General features: G+C 37.5%; 1 protein-coding gene and 1 pseudogene across 1 annotated transcript; both read left to right on the plus strand.

Moving 5' to 3' along the window:
* Positions 1-3,197: 3,197 nt before the first annotated feature.
* On the plus strand, positions 3,198-6,260 carry LOC137719736 (receptor-like protein 54; annotated as a pseudogene).
* Positions 6,261-6,926: 666 nt separating this feature from the next.
* On the plus strand, positions 6,927-12,641 carry LOC137720406 (chorismate synthase, chloroplastic). The gene is made up of 13 exons (XM_068459474.2): positions 6,927-7,358; positions 7,763-7,913; positions 8,260-8,336; positions 8,447-8,505; positions 8,989-9,072; positions 9,158-9,250; positions 10,011-10,091; positions 10,785-10,916; positions 11,123-11,225; positions 11,377-11,471; positions 11,574-11,639; positions 11,907-11,991; positions 12,239-12,641. The coding sequence occupies exons 1-13, from the start codon at positions 7,214-7,216 to the stop codon at positions 12,394-12,396; spliced, it is 1,329 nt and encodes a 442-aa protein (XP_068315575.2). The 5' UTR covers positions 6,927-7,213; the 3' UTR covers positions 12,397-12,641.
* The last annotated feature ends 8,921 nt before the right edge of the window (positions 12,642-21,562 follow it).

The following is a 21,562-nucleotide window of genomic DNA, read 5'->3' on the forward strand; positions in this document are numbered from 1 at the left end:
GGAATGGGATGACGCGATGCAAAATAAGACCGAGCTTTGGGTTTAAAGATACCCGATTTGGAGCGAGTTTGAGGTCCAATATATGGAATTGGGGCAGTAACAATAGCTTGAGATGGCTCGCTAGCTGACGGGAGTAAGCTACCAGATGTAGGTGGAGCTGTGACGCTAGGACCAGAGGGAGGCACAACACCCTGTCCAGTACCAGAATCTGAAGCAGCTGCTGCAGAGAGAGGAGCAACAGGTGGTTGCAGAGAACTAGTAGATGGCGGTGTAGGCAGAGTTTGCGTCTCAGAGGGCAGCGAGTAAGGTGCATGAATAATTGGCACAAATGCAAAGTCTGATGGTGGCATCGTGGAAGAAGCAGCAAGAGCACCATAAGGATAGGAGTCCTCATTAAAAATAACATGACGAGAGAGATATACTCGGCCAGTCGGAGGGTGAAGACATCGATAACCCTTGTATTGGTCATTGTAGCCAAGAAAAACACAAGCCAAAGATCTAGGTTGTAGTTTATTAGTCATATAATCACCAAGATACGGAAAGCAAGCACAACCAAAAGTTCGGAAAGCCATATAATCTGGAGACCGTCCAAATAGCATTTGGAATGGAAAGGCCCACTTAAGAACATGAGAGGGTAACCGATTCAAAACATAAACAGCGGTGCAAAGTGCCTCAGCCCAAAATTTAGGAGGAAGATTGGCAGCAAGTAACAATGTGCGTCCCATTTCAGAAATATGACGGTGTTTGCGTTCAGCAAGGCCGTTTTGCTGCGGGGTATGCGGACAAGAAAATCTGTGGTGAATCCCTTTTTGCGCACACAAGGTCCGAAACAATAAATTATCATACTCCTTACCCCCATCACTTTGGAAGATTTTAACCATGGTCGAAAATTGATTATAAATAAGAGTGAGAAAAGTATTAAAGTGAGTAAAAACCTCTGACTTATTACGCATGGGATAAATCCATGTATACCGTGTGTAGTCATCGGTAAACAAGACATAATAACGAAAACCGGAGACTGACAAAATAGGCGACATCCAAACATCAGAATGAATTAATTCAAAAGGAGACTTAGCATAATGTTCAGAAGAATGAAATGACAGACGATGGGATTTAGCCAACGCACAATGATTACAAAATTTTTTATTTGAAACTGAAAAAGACGAGCCTAATACAACACTAGAGGCTAATACACTAAGAACTTGACGAGATGGATGCCCAAGACGACGATGCCAAAGTGATGACGACGCTAAAACAGAAACAAAAGCACGTTTGGGAGCTGACCAATTCCTAGAGGCAAGACCAAGCTTAATGGGATATAGGCCATCCTCACATGGGCCTTGAAAAAGAACAACACCGGTTTTTAAATCACGGATGACAAAACCCCAAGGAATGAACGTTAAACTAACAAGATTATCACATGTAAACTTAGCAACCGACAATAAATTCTTTTTAATTGCTGGAACATGCAAAACTTGGGATAATCGAAAAATAAACGACCCAGACTCAAAGGAAATATTACCAGTGTGCGCAATAGGGAGGGCCTCACCACTACCAACAACCACCTTGTCATGAGAACCATACCCAGTAGCCGAAGTCATTGTTCGAGCATCACTCGTCATATGATGAGTAGCCCCAGTATCGGGATACCATGTTGGATCAGAGGGAGAAGCAAGATGCATACCAGCAAAGGCACGAGAGATATCATCATTTGAACGAGTAGCTTGAGGACACAATGCAGCAATGTGACCAAATTGGTTGCAGGCCCAACACTGAGGACCACGATTGACAGGAGCAGGTCCAAGAATACCAAGGCGTTGTTGTACAGCACCACGTTGACCATATCGCCCAACACCTCCATGTTGATTCGATCGGCCACCACTAGGGGTACGGGGAAACCGATTGCCACCAGAAGCACCATTGGGGCGAGAAGAAGAGTGACCACCGCGTCCATTAGACGAACCACCAACCGTATGACGGGCAGAATAGAAAGCAGAATGGGATGATGCAGCAACCTGTTTCATGGCGTGCTTGGACTCAAAGACTAGGAGACGGGTACGCAGATCATTAAAGGATGGCAGAGGTGGAAAATTGGTCAGGGCCAAGACAAGCATTTCATATTCAGGCCCCAAGCCGTTAAGCACATACGTAACCAAATCATCATTCTGAACAGGTTGACCAATGGAGGCCAATTGATCTGCCAAATGCTTGGCCAGACCCAAGTATTCTGCAATTGTTTGGTTCCCTTTCTGAAGAGAAAGCAACTGAAACCGATGATGGGTAGAATTGGCAAGGGATTGTTGAGAAAAATTCTGACGAAGATGCTCCCATATCTCACGAGAAGTGGACAGCCCAACAGTCAAAGAAAGAATGGGCTCAGTAAGCGTAGCACGTAGCAGGCTCACAAGTGTCTGATCAGTCTGGTACCACACAAGGTACTCGGGATTAGGAGTCGTAGTGACCACAGGAGGAACCACCGTAGAAGTAACATCAAAATCAACAGAAGCAGTGGGGGAGGCAGCAGGCGCAGGGGTGGTGAGAAAGAGAGGAGGACAGGGGTGAGTTCCATCAACAAAACGCCAAAGATTTTGGCCAATCAGAAAAGGCTTAACCTGACTTTCCCAAGGAAGATAGTTGGTTTCAGAAAGCTTAACGGAAACGAGAGTAGAGATATTGGGGATTGAAAAGGTGGAAGATGAAGTTGCGGAAGCCATGAAAAAAAAAAAAAAAAAGGAGGATCAGAGGCTCAATACCATGTAAACTTTTGGATTCTCATTATTCTACTCTACAAGGTTACAAGGATTTATATATACATGACTTCAAGTATCAAGATCAAATCACCCTAAATTAAGGGATACAAGTGTGTAGGTAGGACGGCTTATAGGACGGCTTATAGAACGGCTTATACTTTGTAGGTAGGACGGCTTATAGGACGGCTTGTACTTTGTAGGTAGGACGGCTTATGACTACTAACAACCTTATCAACACCCACTCTGCAATCTGCAAGCTGCAAACACACAACGCCAGGCTTGCCTGCTGCCATCCAACTCTTCCCCAAGTGTAGAAGAATCGCATCAGCAAGAATCACCTACACTTCCAAGAGACATATGTAGTTGGTGGAGGTTTCCCCATGGTTGGGGCCTCAACTCCAAGTCGAAGTATTCTCTCTTCCTTGCTTTCTCTTGAGTTAATGGGATTGGACCAAAACCAAAGCACATGTTGAATTTTCCAAACTGCAACCCCCGTCAAAATCCAACATGTGAAAAGAAGTTCAACTCTTGATTTAATGAGATATTTCGTTTTGTTACACCCGAACTCTCGACTTTTAGAAATTATACTGCGGAAGAATTTTATATTGATGCCAGTCTATAAATACTTCTGTCACTTTGCACTTCCATACGTAGAAATCGTTCGCATGGTTATTGTTATGGGGTTATTTGATATCTCCATCATTCGCATGGTTTCAAAACTAGGACTAGTTTTGTTGTTGTTTCATGATGTTGTTATTGCTAACTCTTCCTACACTTTGCAGAAGCAATATCCATCTTGCCCTGATGAGGAGAGGTATGCCCTGCTGCGATTCAAAGACAGCTTTATTATTGACAAATCTGCTTCTGGATTTGCCGATGCTTATCCAAAGGTTTCATCATGGAAACCAGCTGAAGGATAAAATAGCACCTGCTGCTCATGGGAAGGTGTTAAGTGTGATGAGAAGACAGGTCATGTGATTAGCCTTGATCTTGGCAGCAGTTGTCTCCACGGCTCTGTCAACACCAATAACAGCCTCTTCCACCTTGTTCATCTTCAAAGGTTAAACCTCTCTGACAATAACTTCAATTACTCTCAAATTCCAACTAGCATTAGGAATTTCCCAAGCCTTACTCACCTTGACCTCTCTAGCTCTATCTTTTCTGGTCAAGTCCCTTCCCAAGTTTCACTGTTATCCAAGTTGACAAACCTTGATCTATCTCGTAATCTCGATAGATTGTCAAAACATGAGAATCGTCCCTTGTTGGAACTTGCAACATCGGATCTTGGCAGCCTAGTGCAAAACTTAACTAGTCTAGAAGTACTTTCTCTCAACTTCGTAAATGTATCTTTGGAAATTTCTCATTCAGTGGCTAATTTATCATCTTTGACAACCCTAACCCTCAGGAACTGTCACCTGTTTGGTGAATTTCCAGTGAGAATTTTTCGACTACCAAACTGAGAAAGTCTTAGTGTGATCGAACTAGTCCTCTCATGGTTCTGAAAGTTTCCTATACCAAGTTTTTCGGGAACATACCTTATTCGTTAGGAAAGCTTGATTCACTGCTAGAGTTGGATGCAGCTCATTGCTATTTTTCGAAAGGGTTGGTTCCATCTGCACTTGGGAATCTTAGGCAGCTCACTTATCTAGACATTTCAGCCAATCAATCTTACCCAGCTAACTGTATTTAGGATTGGTTGGTGTCATTTAACCGGTTCAATCCCATCTTGGCTAGGTGACTTTAGCCAACTAACTTGCCTAGATTTAGCTTTTAATAGACTGAATGGTTCAATTCCTGCGTCATTTTCCAATCTCACAAACCTTCAGATCCTTTGTTTACATTCGAATAGTCTAAGTGGTACACTGGAGTTTCAAATGTTTCAAAATCTACAATTTCTTTACCAACTCCAATTAAATAGGAACAGTTTAAAGTTTGTCACTGAATCCAGAATTGTGAATTCAACAGTTCCACAGTTCACCATTCTAGGATCGAGTTTTTGCAACGTAAGAGAGTTTCCATCGTTATTACAATATCAGAAGAGATTGGAGCGTTTGGACCTTTCTAGCAATAAAATCCAGGGCACAGTACCAAAATGGATGTGGAACACAAGCATATAAACTTTGGTATTATTAGACGTTTCTCAAAACTTCATTTCAGACCAACCTCCACTTGTCTTTCCTTGGCTGAACCTGATATGCTCAAGGATTTCGTCCAACATGTTTCATGGACCACTACCGATACCTCCACCAACCATGCGAGAATATGCAGCTACAACCAACAACTTTACTGAAGAAATCTCACCGTTGCTTTGCAATATGAAAAAGCTTATGTACCTTGACTTGTCGAGATATAACTTGAGTGGCATGCTTCCTCAAACATACAACAACAGAAGCAGTTTGAGGATGATTGATTTGAGTCATAACAAATTGCAGGGGCAGTTGCCGAGGTCATTGGCCAATTGTATGATGCTTGAGTATCTTGTTTTGTCAAACAATCGATTCGATGATGTTTTTCCCATTTGGTTGGGGGACTCTTCTGGAGTTTAAGCTTTTGGCAATTCGCAATAAACGAATTCTATGGTGTGATTGGAAAATCTAGAAAGAATGTTGATCTTCCCAAGTTGCGCATTCTTGATTTGGCTTGCAATAATTTTACTGGTGCGGTTCCATCTGTGTTTCCAGATATTATTATGAACAAGTCAGCAGATATGTACACAGACATAATTTATGATGTCAGTGGATTCACAATGGTTAACAGTGTTGATTACTCACTCACAATAGCAACAAAAGGATTGGAGCAATACTATCCAAAGATTCGGGAAGAATTTGCATCCTTTGATGTCTCAAGCAACAACTTCGAAGGGAAGATTCCAGAATTCATTGGGAATCTTAAGGAGCTTCGTTTGCTGAATCTTTCCCACAACATTCTCACTGGTTCTATCCCGTCATCCTTCGGAAACTTGATGAAGCTTGAATCGTTGGACCTCTCACAAAACAAGCTCTCGGGACGAATCCCCCAACAACTGATACAACTGACTTTTCTTGCCCATTTCAATGTGTCTCACAACAATCTCACAGGTCTTATACCACAAGGAACCCAACTTACTGCATTGAATATCACTTCATATGAGGGAAACCCAGGGTTGTGTGGAGATCCATTGCCAAAGAAAGCGGAAATCCTAAGGCCCCTCAACTTCCACCTTCAATCGTAGACGAAGGTAATTCTAGCTTAGCAGGGATATTTGAATTTGATTGGAAAATTGTTTCGGCCGGATGTGGAAGTGGGTTGGTAGTGGGAGTAGTTCTTGCAGATGTTGTCATCACAAGGAGGCCCGACTTGTTTCTTAAGATTGTTGGAACGATCAGACAAATGATAAGGAAAATATAGAGTTACAATGTTATGCATTTGTTGTTGTCGTTTGTTTTCTCAGTTGTGGTTTCTTTCCTTCTCTCTCTATATGTTTAGTTATAAGTTTGTTTCACGTTAAGTGTATCTCCCCTTATTTTCTTGTATTTTTGCTTTCTTTTTTCTAACCTCTTTTTATTTTGGAAGGTAAGGTTTATGTCCCTTCTGACTAGGTGTAACTTCATTTTTGGATTCAGTAAAATTGTCCCTCGTATCTTCGAGGTTTCTTTAAAAAGAAAAAGAGAATGTATTCATGTTTTTTAGCTTGTAGTTGATTGTGTTGTTCAAGTTTAAGACTCTGCCCTATATATCATATTATTTTAAGTTATATCAATGTTTGTTCTTAACGTTGAGTTTATTTGCCAAAAATGGAGTTGCAAGTATTGTAAATAAAGTCTGCATGTTTTTATGGAGTCCAAGGACTTAGAAATCTCTGGCTCACCTCACACAAACCAAATATCCGAGTCTCTCTTTCTCTTTCTTAATCAGTCCAGATTCTAATCCTTATAGTTCTTGATTTGTGAAGATACGTTGTTAGCTGCTTCCGAAAAATAAAAAATGAATTGACCAAAAGAAAATAGAAAATTAAATAATTCAAGGTTTATTTTTAGGAAAACTAATGAAAAGGGTTTGAAAATTTTGAGTTTTAAAGATAAGGACAAAATAAAGGGTAAAATACATAGTAACAGAATTGACATTTTAATGTAAAAATATAATTTTTTGTTAAAATAAACAGTACCAGAGTTTTTCGTTAAAGTGCCTTTAATTTTTTTGGGGGTAAAAGATTGAAGAACGGGGAGTTGTGAGATTTGGGGTAGGTGGAAGTGGGTTGGTGGATTGTATGGCAGCCACGAATACGAGACTTTTCACTCAAAACATGCTCATCAGTCATCACATCTAAATTCTCAGCCCACCTACTCCCTCCATATTTTCCATACAAATCACATTTTTATCACCCAAATATTTTAAATCGAATTCTTTTCTTTCCTCATCTTCTTCCATTTCTTCTCGTTGTTTTTGGTGGTTGGTGGGTTGAGAGTTAAGGGGGTTCAACTGCCATGGCTTCCTCTCTCGCTTCCAAACCATTCCTCGGAGCTCCAACGACCGATGGGCTTTCTGGGTTGTGCTCCTCCTCCGATCTTCGGACCCTCTCGTCCTCCTCCGTTCAATTTGTGATCCGCCAGAGAAACCCCAAGAAACTCCGTCAGTCTCTCTCTCTCTCCCTGATTTTTGTTCATTTGATTGCTCAGTGTTGTTTAGCTAGAAAGATTAGCTTTGTCGTTTTAATTTCTACTTCCTCGATTGCAATGTGCGAGAATTTTGTTATCTGCATTGCAGCAGCTACTGAAATTGTTTCGTGCACAAAAATCATGAATCTTTCACTTTAAAGACTATAACTTTACTTTAATTAGCTTTTGCAATCACTACCCAAGTTCTAAAATCTAAGTACACATATTTACATTCGGTCGAATTATTCCCGGGATTGAAAGAAACAATTGGGTCTGCTGTAATATAAATTTCGAAATAAATGGAATTTTGATACGTTAGAGAGAGTAGTAAGTTACAACTTTTAGATCAATTCTGAAAGTCTTGGTGTTGAATTTCAGAGGTGCAGGCAGCTGGGAATACTACCGGGAATCATTTTCGTGTTACAACTTTTGGGGAATCTCATGGTGGTGGTGTTGGTTGTGTAATTGATGGATGCCCTCCTCGTATGCCCCTCTCCGTAGAAGATTTGCAAGGTGACCTTGACAGAAGGTATTTGATACTGGGCTCGCCCTTGTCATGTTCATTTTAAAGTTCTTGGGGTAGCTGAACGATGCACCTGAATTGTGCATTATGACAGTTGTAATGGGTTGATGCCTACTTCACGTTCAATTTAAGGATATTTTACTAGTATGTCTTTTACATGTTCAATTCATCGTAGAGTTTGTGAGGTTTTTGGTCTGGGATCATTGCATGCTGGCATAATTAGTTTCCTTAGATGTATAGGTGTTTATATCGGGACATTAGTGTAGATCGTTTTATGCAAGAATCATGATAGCTTCCTCTAAAGTTGTTGAATTCTCGTTTGTTTTGATGCAAAATTCTTATGGGTTGTCAGGAGGCCAGGTCAGAGTCGAATTACTACCCCTAGGAAGGAAACTGACACATGCCGAATACTTTCGGGAGTTCATGAAGGTTAGATCTTTGTGGAATTTGTGTGTGTTTGTGTGTTTATTTAAAGGGGTGTTCCTTTTGTAGTTGTCTTCATTGGCATGTACTCCAATTGATGTTATAATTGACTGCAGGAGTGACAACTGGGACACCAATTCTTGTGCTTGTACCAAATACTGATCAGAGAGGACATGTAAGTATCCCGTGTTAGAGGGCATATATATGAAGAGGAATGAAAATGGGTGGAGGGTTTAAAGACTAATATTTCTTCGCTCGTGGTTTTTACCTTTATTTTTTCTGGCCTATGGAATTTGTAGCTTTCAATCTATTTAATCATGCGACCATCGTTTTTGAAACTAGACAAACTTAAATGTATTGAAGTGCATATCTGTATTAAATGTGTTGGATGCATGATGCTTGTTTGAGGTGCCCAAACATATTCCAGGCTGGTTAGATAAGTTGACGAACACATTGTGAGGGCTGTGGAGCTTGATTAAAAAGTTTGTATTTTGGGTGCCAGAACTGGTTAAAGAGTTTACTGATATTTTTCTAATATTTTCACTGACTCATGATATATAGGATACCGTAGATTAACCATCACATTTATACTCTGTATAATTGAGTCAGATGACATTCTTTATGGTGCATGGAAAAAATTCTGTCGCTATAATTTCAGGATTATGACGAAATGTCGGTAGCTTATAGGCCTTCACATGCTGATCGAACTTATGACCAAAAGTATGGTATCAGATCAGTGCAGGTAATAGTATTAAGCTTAACGATTAAGGGTTCACAATCGTATTTGGAATTTCAGATACATAAATCTACCTAATTTGTAATTGAAGGGTGGTGGTAGATCTTCTGCTAGAGAAACAATTGGAAGAGTTGCAGCTGGAGCCCTTGCCAAGAAAATTCTTAAGGCTTTCTCAGGAACTGAGGTGTGTGTGGTAAACTATGTGTATCCTTGAATACTTGCATGGTGGTGATACCTGAGACTCCAGGTCATTTAATCATTGGTTTTTCTCCTTATTGTAGTATTTTGTCAAATTGTAAATGTGTCCTGCTATAATTAGTTTTGATTTTACCTGATAAATTCAAGATAGACAGGAAACACCTGACTTACAGTTGTCACTGAGTGACTTATGACTGTTCTGTATATGACATCTAAGGACACATCAGTTGTGTCCACCCACGTTAATGACGTCTTTGGATTCTTACGAAAATACATCTTCATTTGCATAGAAAAGTTATAAACTTATTTAAACCTTGAGAGTTTTTTCAAGAAAATCTGAAAATGAAAAAATGGTTGTTACTAATGTTAATTTTCTGTGATAATTGGCTTAATAAATGAAGAAATTTTCCACTAAAAAAGATTACACATGTATTGGCATGTCCAAGTGCCTAGGCTTTTGGAAGTGGACTTGCCGGGAACCCCATGTCCTTGTAAACATGACACTCATGTCCCTGTCCTTGGACCATAGCGAATGAGTACCTGAAGTTTGGAGTCTTTTAATAATTGTTGTCCTGCCTGTTGATTGAAAGAAAAGTTTCCAAACTTCTGTTGCCAATTTTGTGTGTCATAGATTTAGTGATATTATTGGAAACTGTGTCCATAAATTATCATCTGCACCATTTTTTACTGATTGAAATTCTTGTCATAAGTTTGAAGATTTTTCCCTAATGTTTGTCACATTTCAGATCCTTGCTTATGTTTCACAAGTTCATCAGGTTGTGCTTCCCCAGGAATTGGTTGATCATCACACTTTGACACTTGATCAGGTGCGATAATGGATAGTAATTTAAAATCTTTTGTAGCAAGCCATTCAAGAGTAGCAACAAAAAATGGGAGTTGTATGTTGATACAAGAGTAACTAAACTGCATACTAAACTCTGAATGTTATTGTAGTCTATAACGTAATTACCGGGATGCTTCTCCTTTCACACTCAAGCAGTATCTCACCTCTACAAACTTGAGTGCCTCAATTTGCAACGTGACATTTTAGGCTTTTACGATTGCTACATTACAAAATTTTTTATGGGGTTGTCACATCTACTTCTATTTCCTGAGTTATTGACTACAAAAGTATCCACTCTCCCAAATCTGGGAAGAAAATTTCCCTCTTCATGAGGTGTCTCCTAATTGGTTCCAACCTGTAGCTGACCTATTGGAAGACAGACTCTCTATAGGAATACCTTTCCCTTAGTAATTGAATCCAGAGTTGTTCGAGGTTTCATGTCAGAATTTCAGATCCAAATTGATTCAAAGCAAGAAAGACAAGTACCAGTCTGTTGCTTGCTCTTTTTAGATGAACTCATTTTCTCTCAGTGCATTTTTGAAGTACTTATTGACACACATTTATCTTTTCTTATTCAACAAAATTCTTCTGAATTTTGTGTTTTTGAGCGGTTAATCAGTTGTGTGTGCTCACTCACTGAACCTTTATTTTTTCTTCTTTTGTGACATATTGCCAGATAGAGAGTAATATCGTTAGGTGCCCAGATCCTGAATATGCAGAGAAGATGATCGCAGCCATTGATGCTGTCAGGGTGAAAGGGCAATCCATTGGTGGTGTTGTCACATGCATTGTTAGAAATTGCCCTCCGGTAATCTCTCTCTCTCTCTCTCTCTCTCTCTTGCTCTCTCTCTCTCTCTCTATGTTTCTGTCAGCAAGCACATGTCTTCAACTGTTTAGATTAGGAAGCAGGCTCTTTACCTTAACCACTGCAAAGTTGTATTGCTCTTTCAGTAATTTGTTTAATCTTCATCAAGTCATATATGGAGAATTGACGATCATTTTCTTGTATCTCAGGGGCTTGGTTCACCAGTCTTTGATAAACTTGAAGCTGAATTTGCTAAAGCTGTTATGTCATTACCTGCAACAAAGGGATTTGAATTTGGAAGTGGATTTGCAGGTTAATATTCAAACTTTTTGGGGTACTTAAACTGGACTTGATGATTAAAGAACAGTTGCAAGAATTTCTACTGTGATGGAGTTTTTAAATTTTTTTTCTCCAACTATAATTTGAGTAAGTTCTTCTTGTTCTCAAATACTATACCTAACAGGTACCTTTTTAACTGGGAGTGAACATAATGATGAGTTCTATTTGGATGATCAAGGAAAAATCAGGACAAGAACAAATCGCTCTGGCGGGACACAGGTACTTGTAGATTCCCGTTACTTCTTCTGAATGTAGTGTAAGTTGGTAAAATGTTTTGTCGAGCATCTCTTCTACACTGACATTGTATATGCTGGCAATCAGGGAGGACTATCCAATGGGGAAATCATAAACATGAGAATAGCTTTCAAGCCAACAGCTACAATTGGAGTATGTCCGACCTCTCTTTCTCTCTCTCTCTCTCTCTCTCTCTCTCTCTCTCTCTCTCTCTGAGTACTAATTTGAAAGGAATACTGGTTTCCACGCTACGTATTCATTAATCATATCTATTCTACAATTTGGTATTATTCCTGTTGTATATATGGTCAATAGGAGAATCTTGAGCCAAACCCAGGTCTTTCTTTCATGTATATGTAATTCTTGTCAAAACAGAAAACTATAATTAACTGACCAATCTGTCGTGGTGATTTTGTGCAGAAGAAACAGAATACAGTGACTAGAGATAAAAAGGAGATAGAACTTATAGCCCGTGGTCGCCATGATCCTTGTGTTGTTCCACGAGGTATGTGTGTGAATGATATGTGAACTCTGATGCATCATTCTCTATGCCCATTCCTTTTTTCGAACTTGTTTTCCTTTTTTCTGCTATTAGATATAATTAATCTAAAAAAAATAGAAGCATATCCATTAGGAATGTGATTTGGTCTTCTATGGTCTTTAATAACAAAATTTGTATTAATTTAGGCCATTTCATACTCTCTCATCTTTCGTCCTTGCTTACATATGTTTTGCGTGGTGGAATGGCGCAGCTGTGCCGATGGTGGAAGCTGCAATAGCGCTTGCGCTCGTGGACCAACTAATGGCAGATTTTGCTCAGTGTCATATGTTTCCTATCAATCCCGACCTACAAGACCCTGTGCCGCAGCCGTTGGTTGAAGCAGCGGAGGCAGCAACTCTGCACATTTGAAAGTAGACAAACTTTATGTAGCATTGTATACGTTTTGTATCGGGCATTGAAAATTCATTGTCATGAAACGCATGTGTGGTGTGGGACGGCAAACCAACGTTTACAGTACTCAATCAAGTGAAACAGTGTCACACTGGAATATATGTGAGATGTGTCAACCATTTTTTTTTCCCAGTAAGTTTTTGTTCAATCATTCAATTTGTAGAAGTAAACTTTTGAGGCAATAAAATTCTTCTGTCATATCATTATCAGAGTTATTTATTTTAAATATGTGAAAACAATGTCGTTTTTCCGGTCGAGGTACGGAATAAAGTTGGGGAATGATGTGTTTTAACTCCAATTTTGAAACTAAATGAAGCTCACTGAATTGAATCCAACGCTCGAATTTTCCCCTTTGCATTGATCAGAAGATATAACTATATATCAATGAAAAATTAGTAAGGAATGCATAAACCAACACTATATAAACTTTTTGGACCATAATTTTCAAGGACTATGACCCAAAATAAAAACGGACTTGGGCCGAAGAGAAATCATTTGAAGCCCAAGTCATACAAGACCTAAGATGTGAAGTTCAAACTAAGATGGACAGAAAGGGATCCGAGGACTTTATGACATGAGTTCACCGTCACTCTTGTATCTCTTATTGGAATGGAACAAAGTCCCTCTAAAAGGAAGTCACCTTTTTTACCCCATGCAATGGAAAAATCTTGGGCGATTAGGGTATTTCCCTCTTTATTTTCTGGTCACGTGATAAGAGAGAAATTTATCCATCTTCATATAATAGAAAGAACCCCAAGTTACGCGTCAAATCTCAAACATGCCCAACACATGTAATATTATATGTTAACACGAAAAGCCCAATTGATTATTCTAGGTTATCAATTTCATTTAACGGCCAGAGAGAATAATTACCACCTAATTTCACCTATAAAACTATGCTTCCTTAGGACTTCTCCCCATTAAGCATGATAGTTGGTGACATCAAACAGGGATTCATGTCTTTTTTTTAGTCCCGTTTATGCTATATCCGCCGAACAACTAATTTACCGAATATTTAGCCTGTTATATTTTTTAAGATTCTTTTGACCAAATAAAGAAAAGAAAAATCTTGACTCTCTGTTCGACTTTACATGTCATACAATAGAGCATGATAAAACTTTTCGAGAGGAGATATGCAAAAGCTAACCTGAAAGAAGATTCCTTTATAATGTTTGGTTATCCAAATATCGTTGAAGAAAACGAACTAACATTAGTTAGTCGTACATAAAACAGGCGACTAAACATTGTATATGACATTTGTCCAAAAAAAAAAAGAAAAAATTATTGTATATGACAGACAGGTGAAGTGACTAAAACAATGACATTAGGCAACATATTTCAAATTACAAAAAATATTAATGTGGATTTTTTAGAGATGACCACCGACAGATACTTTTTTTTTTTTTGAAAAAAAAAATACCAGTTGGTGGCTTTGTCAAAGCAGTACATATTTTCGGTGGCCGGGAAGACTCAAGAGACATTTCAACCTCCTCCTAACCACCATCGTGTGATTCATCAGTGTTAGAAATCAAACCCAGCACGTGTCGTGTGGAATATGAGTTTAAAATTCATCCCCAACTCTTAGGCCACCGCATGGTAGTTACCACCGACAGATATACATGAGGTGGTGTCAAATATCTCATTTTGGTAAAGAGATTGAGGTGCTTTAGCTCTCTTATGGTGGAGTCACTTTCTGCTACATGTGGTAATATCCCTTTCAAGTTACTGTGGGCGGAGGTTTAGAATTTAGGGTCTAGGGTTTTATGGAGTGACTGTTGCTCCCTGTTCTTAAAGTGTGATTCGAAGACGGGGGTAAAAAATATTACTTAAATTACAGGATCTCAAGTGCAGGTATAAATTGGCAATGTCATATTAAATATTAGGTAAATTATGTGAAGGAGGTTGAAGGGGAAATACTCTTTTCAGTTTTTGGTTTCAATTGAAATGAGAAAAATGCTTTATATATGTGAATGCATGCATGCATGCTTGTATATCCTTAGATATAATTGTGGTGTCTACTGTTTATCATCATGATTTACTTAATTAATTATCTTATCTCCAATAATACATGAGGTCAAGTCTATTATACGCTTCTTTTCATCATTAATCTGACATTACGTTTAACAAGAAATTTTTCAATGTTGGGATATGTGTGATGAAAAATTAAGAAGTTAAAAAATTAAACTTTTCACCATTTATATAACAACATGTAGTGTACCATTTGTGTTCTCATTACAATGAAAAACTTCTCATGTTTTGACAGATAATTACTGTTAGCGACCTGACATGCACCAGTATGAGCTAGGTGGTACATGAATACATAAATAAATTAATTAGGACGTATTAGCTTCCTTCTTGATATTGATCGTTGCATGCTTGAGTACCTAATTTTCCTTCATGAAGCGTAGACGCGTGCAACCAACTCGATCGACCACATAAACCTAGAATACTCGATGACTTTAGTAACAATCACTTAGCAACTACTATAGCTAATTAATTAGGAGGAACAGTTATACACACACACACACACACACACATATATATATAGTAGTATATTTTATATATTATATATGATATGCGTGTAGGTAAATCTCCCACGATATTATGTTCACCAAAAAAAATTAATTGATTTGTTGATGCTCACTAAAGTCTAAAGTGATGTAGGTTTAGGATGCATAATCAGGATTTAAGTGTGCAGATGTATTATGATTAATTGAGGTTGATAATTATATATAATTTGATAAATTTTTTAGTGTGTTCGGAACACAAAATGATACGTGTCATTATATAAGTGGAGAAAAGTTTTATTTTTTAAGTTGTTAATTTTATAACACGAGTATCCAACACTTGTATAATGACACGTAGTGTATTACTTCGTGTTCCGAATACATTGTAAAATCTCTCCTATAATCCTACACCACGTCATCATGTCATGTTGAATTATAAAATGATTTGTCTAGCTAACAAACGCTCTTGTTTAAGCTAATTATAATATAATTATCATTATGCGAGAAAGATAGGGAGAGAGGTCTGTCATGTCATGTAGGAATTAGGATGGAGACGATCGAACGTTTAATAAACACCAGTTGGCAAAAAGAGAAATAGCACCATGCAATATTAATTAACAGATGGTTTACCAACCAAACCCATATACAAAAGCAAAACAATACGAAGCTAAAAATATGAGAAGAAGGTGACAAAAAGGAAACATATTCTGCACCCTTTACTTTGTTTTGAACAAGGACTTAGCACCAAACTAAGCAATGACTTTCGTACAACGACTTGGCCATTTTCCCAACTCCATCGTAACCAAAATAATACACGCTCCATGCTCCTACATCATTACCAAATAATACACGGGAATCTACTTCAATGATAGTGGTTAGGGTCCTCTTTTATAGTATGATTAGGTCTGACAAACCAATCGTGTTCGTATTGTTTTCATATCATATTTGTTATTTTAACAAGTTCGTGTCGTGTCAAATCCGTTATCTTAATGAGTTCTTAACAGGTGACTCAATAACGATCTAGTTCATTAATGGGTCATGTTGTTTCGTGTCATGTTAACGGATCGTGCAAGAAATTGTCATGGCTAATGTCTAGATCTGGCAAACGATATCTTATCGGGTTTTTAACGAGTGACCTAATTACGACCCGACTCATTAATAGGTAGACCCGAAATTCGTTATTGTCATATCGTTTCGTGTCAAGTTAACGAGTCATGTAAGAAATTACTAGGTCTAATTATGATCTTACGTAAAATGTAATTTCTAAAAGAATCACGCTAACATGAGACGCTCACACGAAAAGTTGTATGACTTTTAACTAAGTGGTTTACGTATTGTTTATCAAGCTCCGCGTGAAAGGAGCTACAAAGCCAAATTACCATGGAGATTAATTAGGTTTTGATGATTGATCATTGCTTTGTCGCAAGAAAGGTTATGCAAAAGGGAAGAGGTCAAAAGAGAGGATTCACTTTTCTTTTCATAAGTAGGCCGGAAAGGTTGTTAAGCATTGGGTAATGGCTAGGGATTAGACATCGAATATTACTTAAAATGCAAAAGGAGAGCTACTGCCAACCTCACAATATGCTTTGGTTCATGTCAAACTTAATTTGGTTGAACAAGATTAGGTGCATCCTCGAGTGCAATTTCTTGTGTACGACTACCAAATTCTCGTCGTAAATTTATCATAATTGAAAATGTTCATATTTTTTTTCAATTAAATCAATCGAATTAGAGATCGTTTAGTGGTTCATAATATCAAGCAAATCAATGGTTTGGTAACAATTCCGACGCTCATAATTAATGAATCGCTCATTTATTTAACACATATGGATTACCAAACGAAACGTCAAATTCAATTTTGTTTTTAATCTTACATGGTAGTTATTGGACGATTCTGGTTATGACATAAGAAGAAAATTTGTTAACACAAATAGGTAGACAAGGAGAGCATCCAAGGGTGCACCGATTGGACTTGGTGGGTCAATGATTGGTTAATTTTCACCAAAGCCAACTTATGCGGAGTAATATTGGTCTAATCAACCCTTTTGGCTTCAAGTTGTTGTACTAATTGTGTTGAAATTTGGTTAAACTGGATGCTTGCTTGAACATAAAACCTATGTACTTTCTTGCCATGTAGTAGTCATCAGGTGGGGGAAGTTTTGGAGATAAAGTAGCAAAATATTGTGGCCACAGTGATAAGATGCCCATACTAAAGAGGTAGGTTTTTTTTTTATTTATTTATTTTTTTTTAACAAATGATAGTATTTACGCTAAGGGGTGGGGAGTGAGTTAAACCTTATAATAGTCGAGCCATAATAATCTCTCACTTACAAGTGAAGAGAAATACTACTAGACTATAATAATGAATGAAACTAAATACGTAGTTTTAAGGAGGGCAGAAGTTACATGCAAAAGATTGATTACCACAAGTAAATAATTATGAACAGGTAGTGATGGTTGCATGAGGTCTCAAAAGTTTACTTTCTTTTTTTGGGAACTTTATTGGACAACTTTCTTTGGTCTTGAGAGATTTGGAGAGAGAAGGATCCTCTTTTTCCAATTGAGTAACACATTTTGAAATCCTTGGTCATGATATAAAGTGGCATGGATGAAAAACAACTTACATTTTGCTATCAACTGTACACTTTTTCTCAATATTTGCTTTTTGGCCCTTTGATCGATCAAACAACTGGTTCCTCCTCAAACTTAATAGTTGGTCTAAACACAAAGGATAGGGACCAAAAATACGTGGCATGTGTACTCGGTGACACGACAAAATTTATCCAATAAAGATGAATATTGCGTATAATATAAAGTTTATAAAAAGTTGTGAAAACTATTTATAAGCTTTATAAGTTTCATCTCTCACAAATTACTTAAATCCTTTTTGGGGCATTTCAACGAGTGATTTTGAATCTCATAACAGAACTAAAGAAATCACAAACGAAGAAATCAATGGAAGCAAGAAAGGCTCGAAAGCTTAGAGAGAGAAAGAGAAATGAGAGTTTGTTATTTTCTGAAATGGTTTTACACACTTCTTACATTGTTATCTTAGCGCGTATATATATATATATAGCTTGAGAATACTAACAGATTATCCTAACCATTCTAACTACCTTGACAGAATAGTTATAACAGTAATAACCATAGCTACCAAGTCATCAATCTTTAACTGTAAATCTGCCATGTCATTAGTGAGCTGCCAAGTCATCAAGTCATATGCTATAGTTAATATCTCCCTTCAATCGCATCTAGGATTTCCTAGTTGCAAATTGTAATAATGCTTAACAAACAAAGGACTATGTGGACCCTTTCTCAAAATATCAGATGTTTCATCATCTGTTGGAACATACACTACCTCCAAGTCTCCTTGTTGAACTCTCTCTCACACGAAATAATAATTTGTGTCCAAGTGTTTTATTCGAGAATGAAACACTGGATTTGCACTTAGTGATATTGCAGACATATCATCACATTGAATTAGAGGAGGATTAGGAAGAAATACATCCAGGTCTTTCAAAATATATCTCACCCAACTAATGTCTGCAATAGTATGTGCAAGAGCTTTGTACTCAGCTTCTGTTGAGCTCCTTGAAACTGAGCTTTGCTTCTTAGATTGGCAAGATATAGGGTTATTTCCAAGAAAAACAACGTACCTTGTCATTGATCTTCATGTGTTAAAGTCTGCAGCCCAATCTGCATCTGAGAATGCATTCAAATTCATTTCTGCATTTGCTGAGTAACAAATTCCATACTGAATTGTCCCTTGAAGATATCTTAACATCCACTTTACTACCCCAAAATGTACCTCAATTGGTGTAGTCATGAATTGACACATTAAATTTACTGTAAATGCAATATCTGGTCGTGTGAAAGTCAGATATTACAGAGAACCAACTATACTTCTATAAGTGCTTGGATCTTGTAAGGGATTGCCTTCAGTCATAAGCATTGAGGTATGATGCTTGCAAGGTGTTGCTGCAGGCTTACAAGGTTCCAAACCTATTTTATGAATAAGATCTTTGATGTATTTTGCTTGATTCACAAAGATATCTCTGTTCTCTTTGTAATGTACTTGTAAACCAAGAAAGAATGTGAGTCTTCCCAAATCCTTTAAATCAACTTCAGATAGTTCTTAAACAACCTGATTAATCTTCAAATTATTTAAGCATGTGAGGATTATGTCATCCACATGTAACAACAATATAACAATGTCTGAACCATCCTTCTTCAGGAACAAACTTGTATCAAGTAAGGATGCATGAGACTCCATTGCAAGAAGGTAACTTGTGAACTTGGAGTTCCAGGCCCTTGGTGCCTTTTTAAACCATATAATGACTTTATCAATCAAACATGATTAGGGTAGTTAGGATCAACAAACCCTTGTGGTTGTTTCATGTAAACATCATCTTGCAATTCCCCACGAAGAAAAGCATTTTTGATGTCTAGTTGCTTTAAATCCCAATGATTCATTGTAGCAATAACTAAAATAATTCTCACTATCGTATGTCTCACAACAAGACTGAAAGTTTCTGAATAATCCACACCATGTTCTTGTGAAAAGCCTTGTGCAACTAGCCTTGCCTTAAACCTTGATACAATGCCATCTGGATTCTTTTTCATTTTAGAAACCCATTTACTTCCCAGAATTGCCCTATCATCAGGTATAGGAACCAAACTCCATGTCCCTTGTGCTCTTAAAGAATCTTATTCATCTTGCATAGCTTGCTGCCACTATGGTATGCTAAAAGCTTTTCTAAAGCTTGATGGCTCTGCTATATCAGTAAACAAAAGAGAAACCCCCAATGAATAGTTCTTCTTCACCTAATTGTAATGACTGTAACTCTGGAAATGTAGCTAGTAAAGCTACATAATACTTCTTCTCAATTGCCCCACCCTTTAATCGTGTTGTCATGAGATGATTTGAAACTGAATTTATCACAGAGGTTGAAATAGCACTAGTATTGTTATCATGAGTTGAAAGTGGAAGGATTACCTCTAACTAGGAATTGTGATAGACATGCAGCAAGGGTGACATTGTTGAATCTGGAATAGAGTGATGATGATGAGGAATTTCATTTTCCGAAGAATCTTGCATTTCTGAAGAATGAGAACTATATGAACTTGATTGCAGTTAATCTTCTGGTACAATCACAGCCTAAGCTTATTGAGAATTCCCAGAGTGTGATTTGGATACAAAATTGACACTTGGAATTGATAACTGAACCATAACTATAGGTTGTCTAGAACACTGTGAATGTGACATAACATTTGCTTCTAAAACAGGTTTCTTTTGACATGGATACATAGTCACATCATGAATAACATGCCTAGACAATATCAACTTCTCTTTCTGCTCATTATAAACTATTACCCTTTTATGTCCAGAAGCATATCCAAGAAAAACCCTATGAGTTGACCTAAATTGTAATTTGTTTACATTAAAAGGTCTAAGAAATGGATACACAGCAGTTCCAAAATTTTTGAAGTGATTAACTTCATGAACTTTTCCAAAAAAAAAAAAAAAAAAGGCATTGATAAGGTGACTTCATTTTTAATACTTTGCATGGCATTCTGTTAATCAACAAAGTTGCATGAGCACAGGCATGATACAAAAACTTTGGTGCTAGATTAGCTTTTGCCATGAGTGTGATGACGGTCTCCACAACATATCTATGTTTCCTCTCAGCAAGACCATTTTGCTGAGGGGTATATGAACATGAAACCATGTGTTTAATTCCTCTATTTGCCAAGAAATCACTGAACATTTGACTCATAAAGTCTCTTCCATCATCAGACTGAAAACACTTTATGGATGCAATAAATTGAGTTGATACAAAGGCATGGAACTTCACAAAAATAGCAAAAGCTTCTTATTTATTAACCATGAGAAAAATCCACATGAATCTTGAATATTCATCTACAAAATTCATATAGTATCTATCCCCCTCTTTAGACTTTATTAGAGATGGACCCCATACATCAAAGTGGATCTTATCAAACATATTTCTAGCCCTATCTTGTTTTACAAGAAATGGATGTCTACTCATTTTTCCTTGAATACAAGATTGACACATAGACATACGTGAATTAGAATCTGTACTAACTGATATATCTGAAGATTTAATCATAAAAATTAATATCTCCTTAAATGGATGTCCAAGCCTTTGGTGCAAACTGAAACCTTAACCTTCTTTCCCAGAAAAGCAGCACAATTACTCAACTTTGCAGCAAAACTATTTGAAAATGTATTGACTGGTATCTTGAACAATTCTCCATCATCATTCTTTTCTTGGTATAAAATCATCATCACTCATTCCTTCGTATAAAATCACCGTTGTGGCCTTATCCTGTATAAAAAAGGTCACATCATCACAAATAAACCAGCAAGCATTGTACTTACATAATTTCTTAGCTGATAGTAAATTAACAGTGATTATAGGCACATGCAAAACATTGTGTACTATGAAGGAATGATGTGATGATGTAGGAATAATTAAGGAGCCTATATGCTTAACTATCAAACCTTCCCCATTTCCAATTATGATCTTGTCATTCCCATTGTATGTAGTGGCTTGATTGAGATTATTAACATTGATTGTCATATGATGGGTATC

Source organism: Pyrus communis, chromosome 1, assembly GCF_041283825.1.
Source record: "Pyrus communis isolate YQ-2024b chromosome 1, ASM4128382v1, whole genome shotgun sequence".
Classification (NCBI taxonomy): domain Eukaryota; kingdom Viridiplantae; phylum Streptophyta; class Magnoliopsida; order Rosales; family Rosaceae; genus Pyrus; species Pyrus communis.

Bases quoted from the DNA above. Each gene is read 5' to 3' on its own strand.
- LOC137720406 (XM_068459474.2), top strand. From the start codon at position 7,214: ATGGCTTCCTCTCTCGCTTCCAAACCATTCCTCGGAGCTCCAACGACC. The intron at 7,914-8,259 runs GTATTTGATACT...ATGGGTTGTCAG, and splicing joins CAAGGTGACCTTGACAGAAG to GAGGCCAGGTCAGAGTCGAA. The intron at 9,073-9,157 runs GTAATAGTATTA...TTGTAATTGAAG, and splicing joins ATGGTATCAGATCAGTGCAG to GGTGGTGGTAGATCTTCTGC.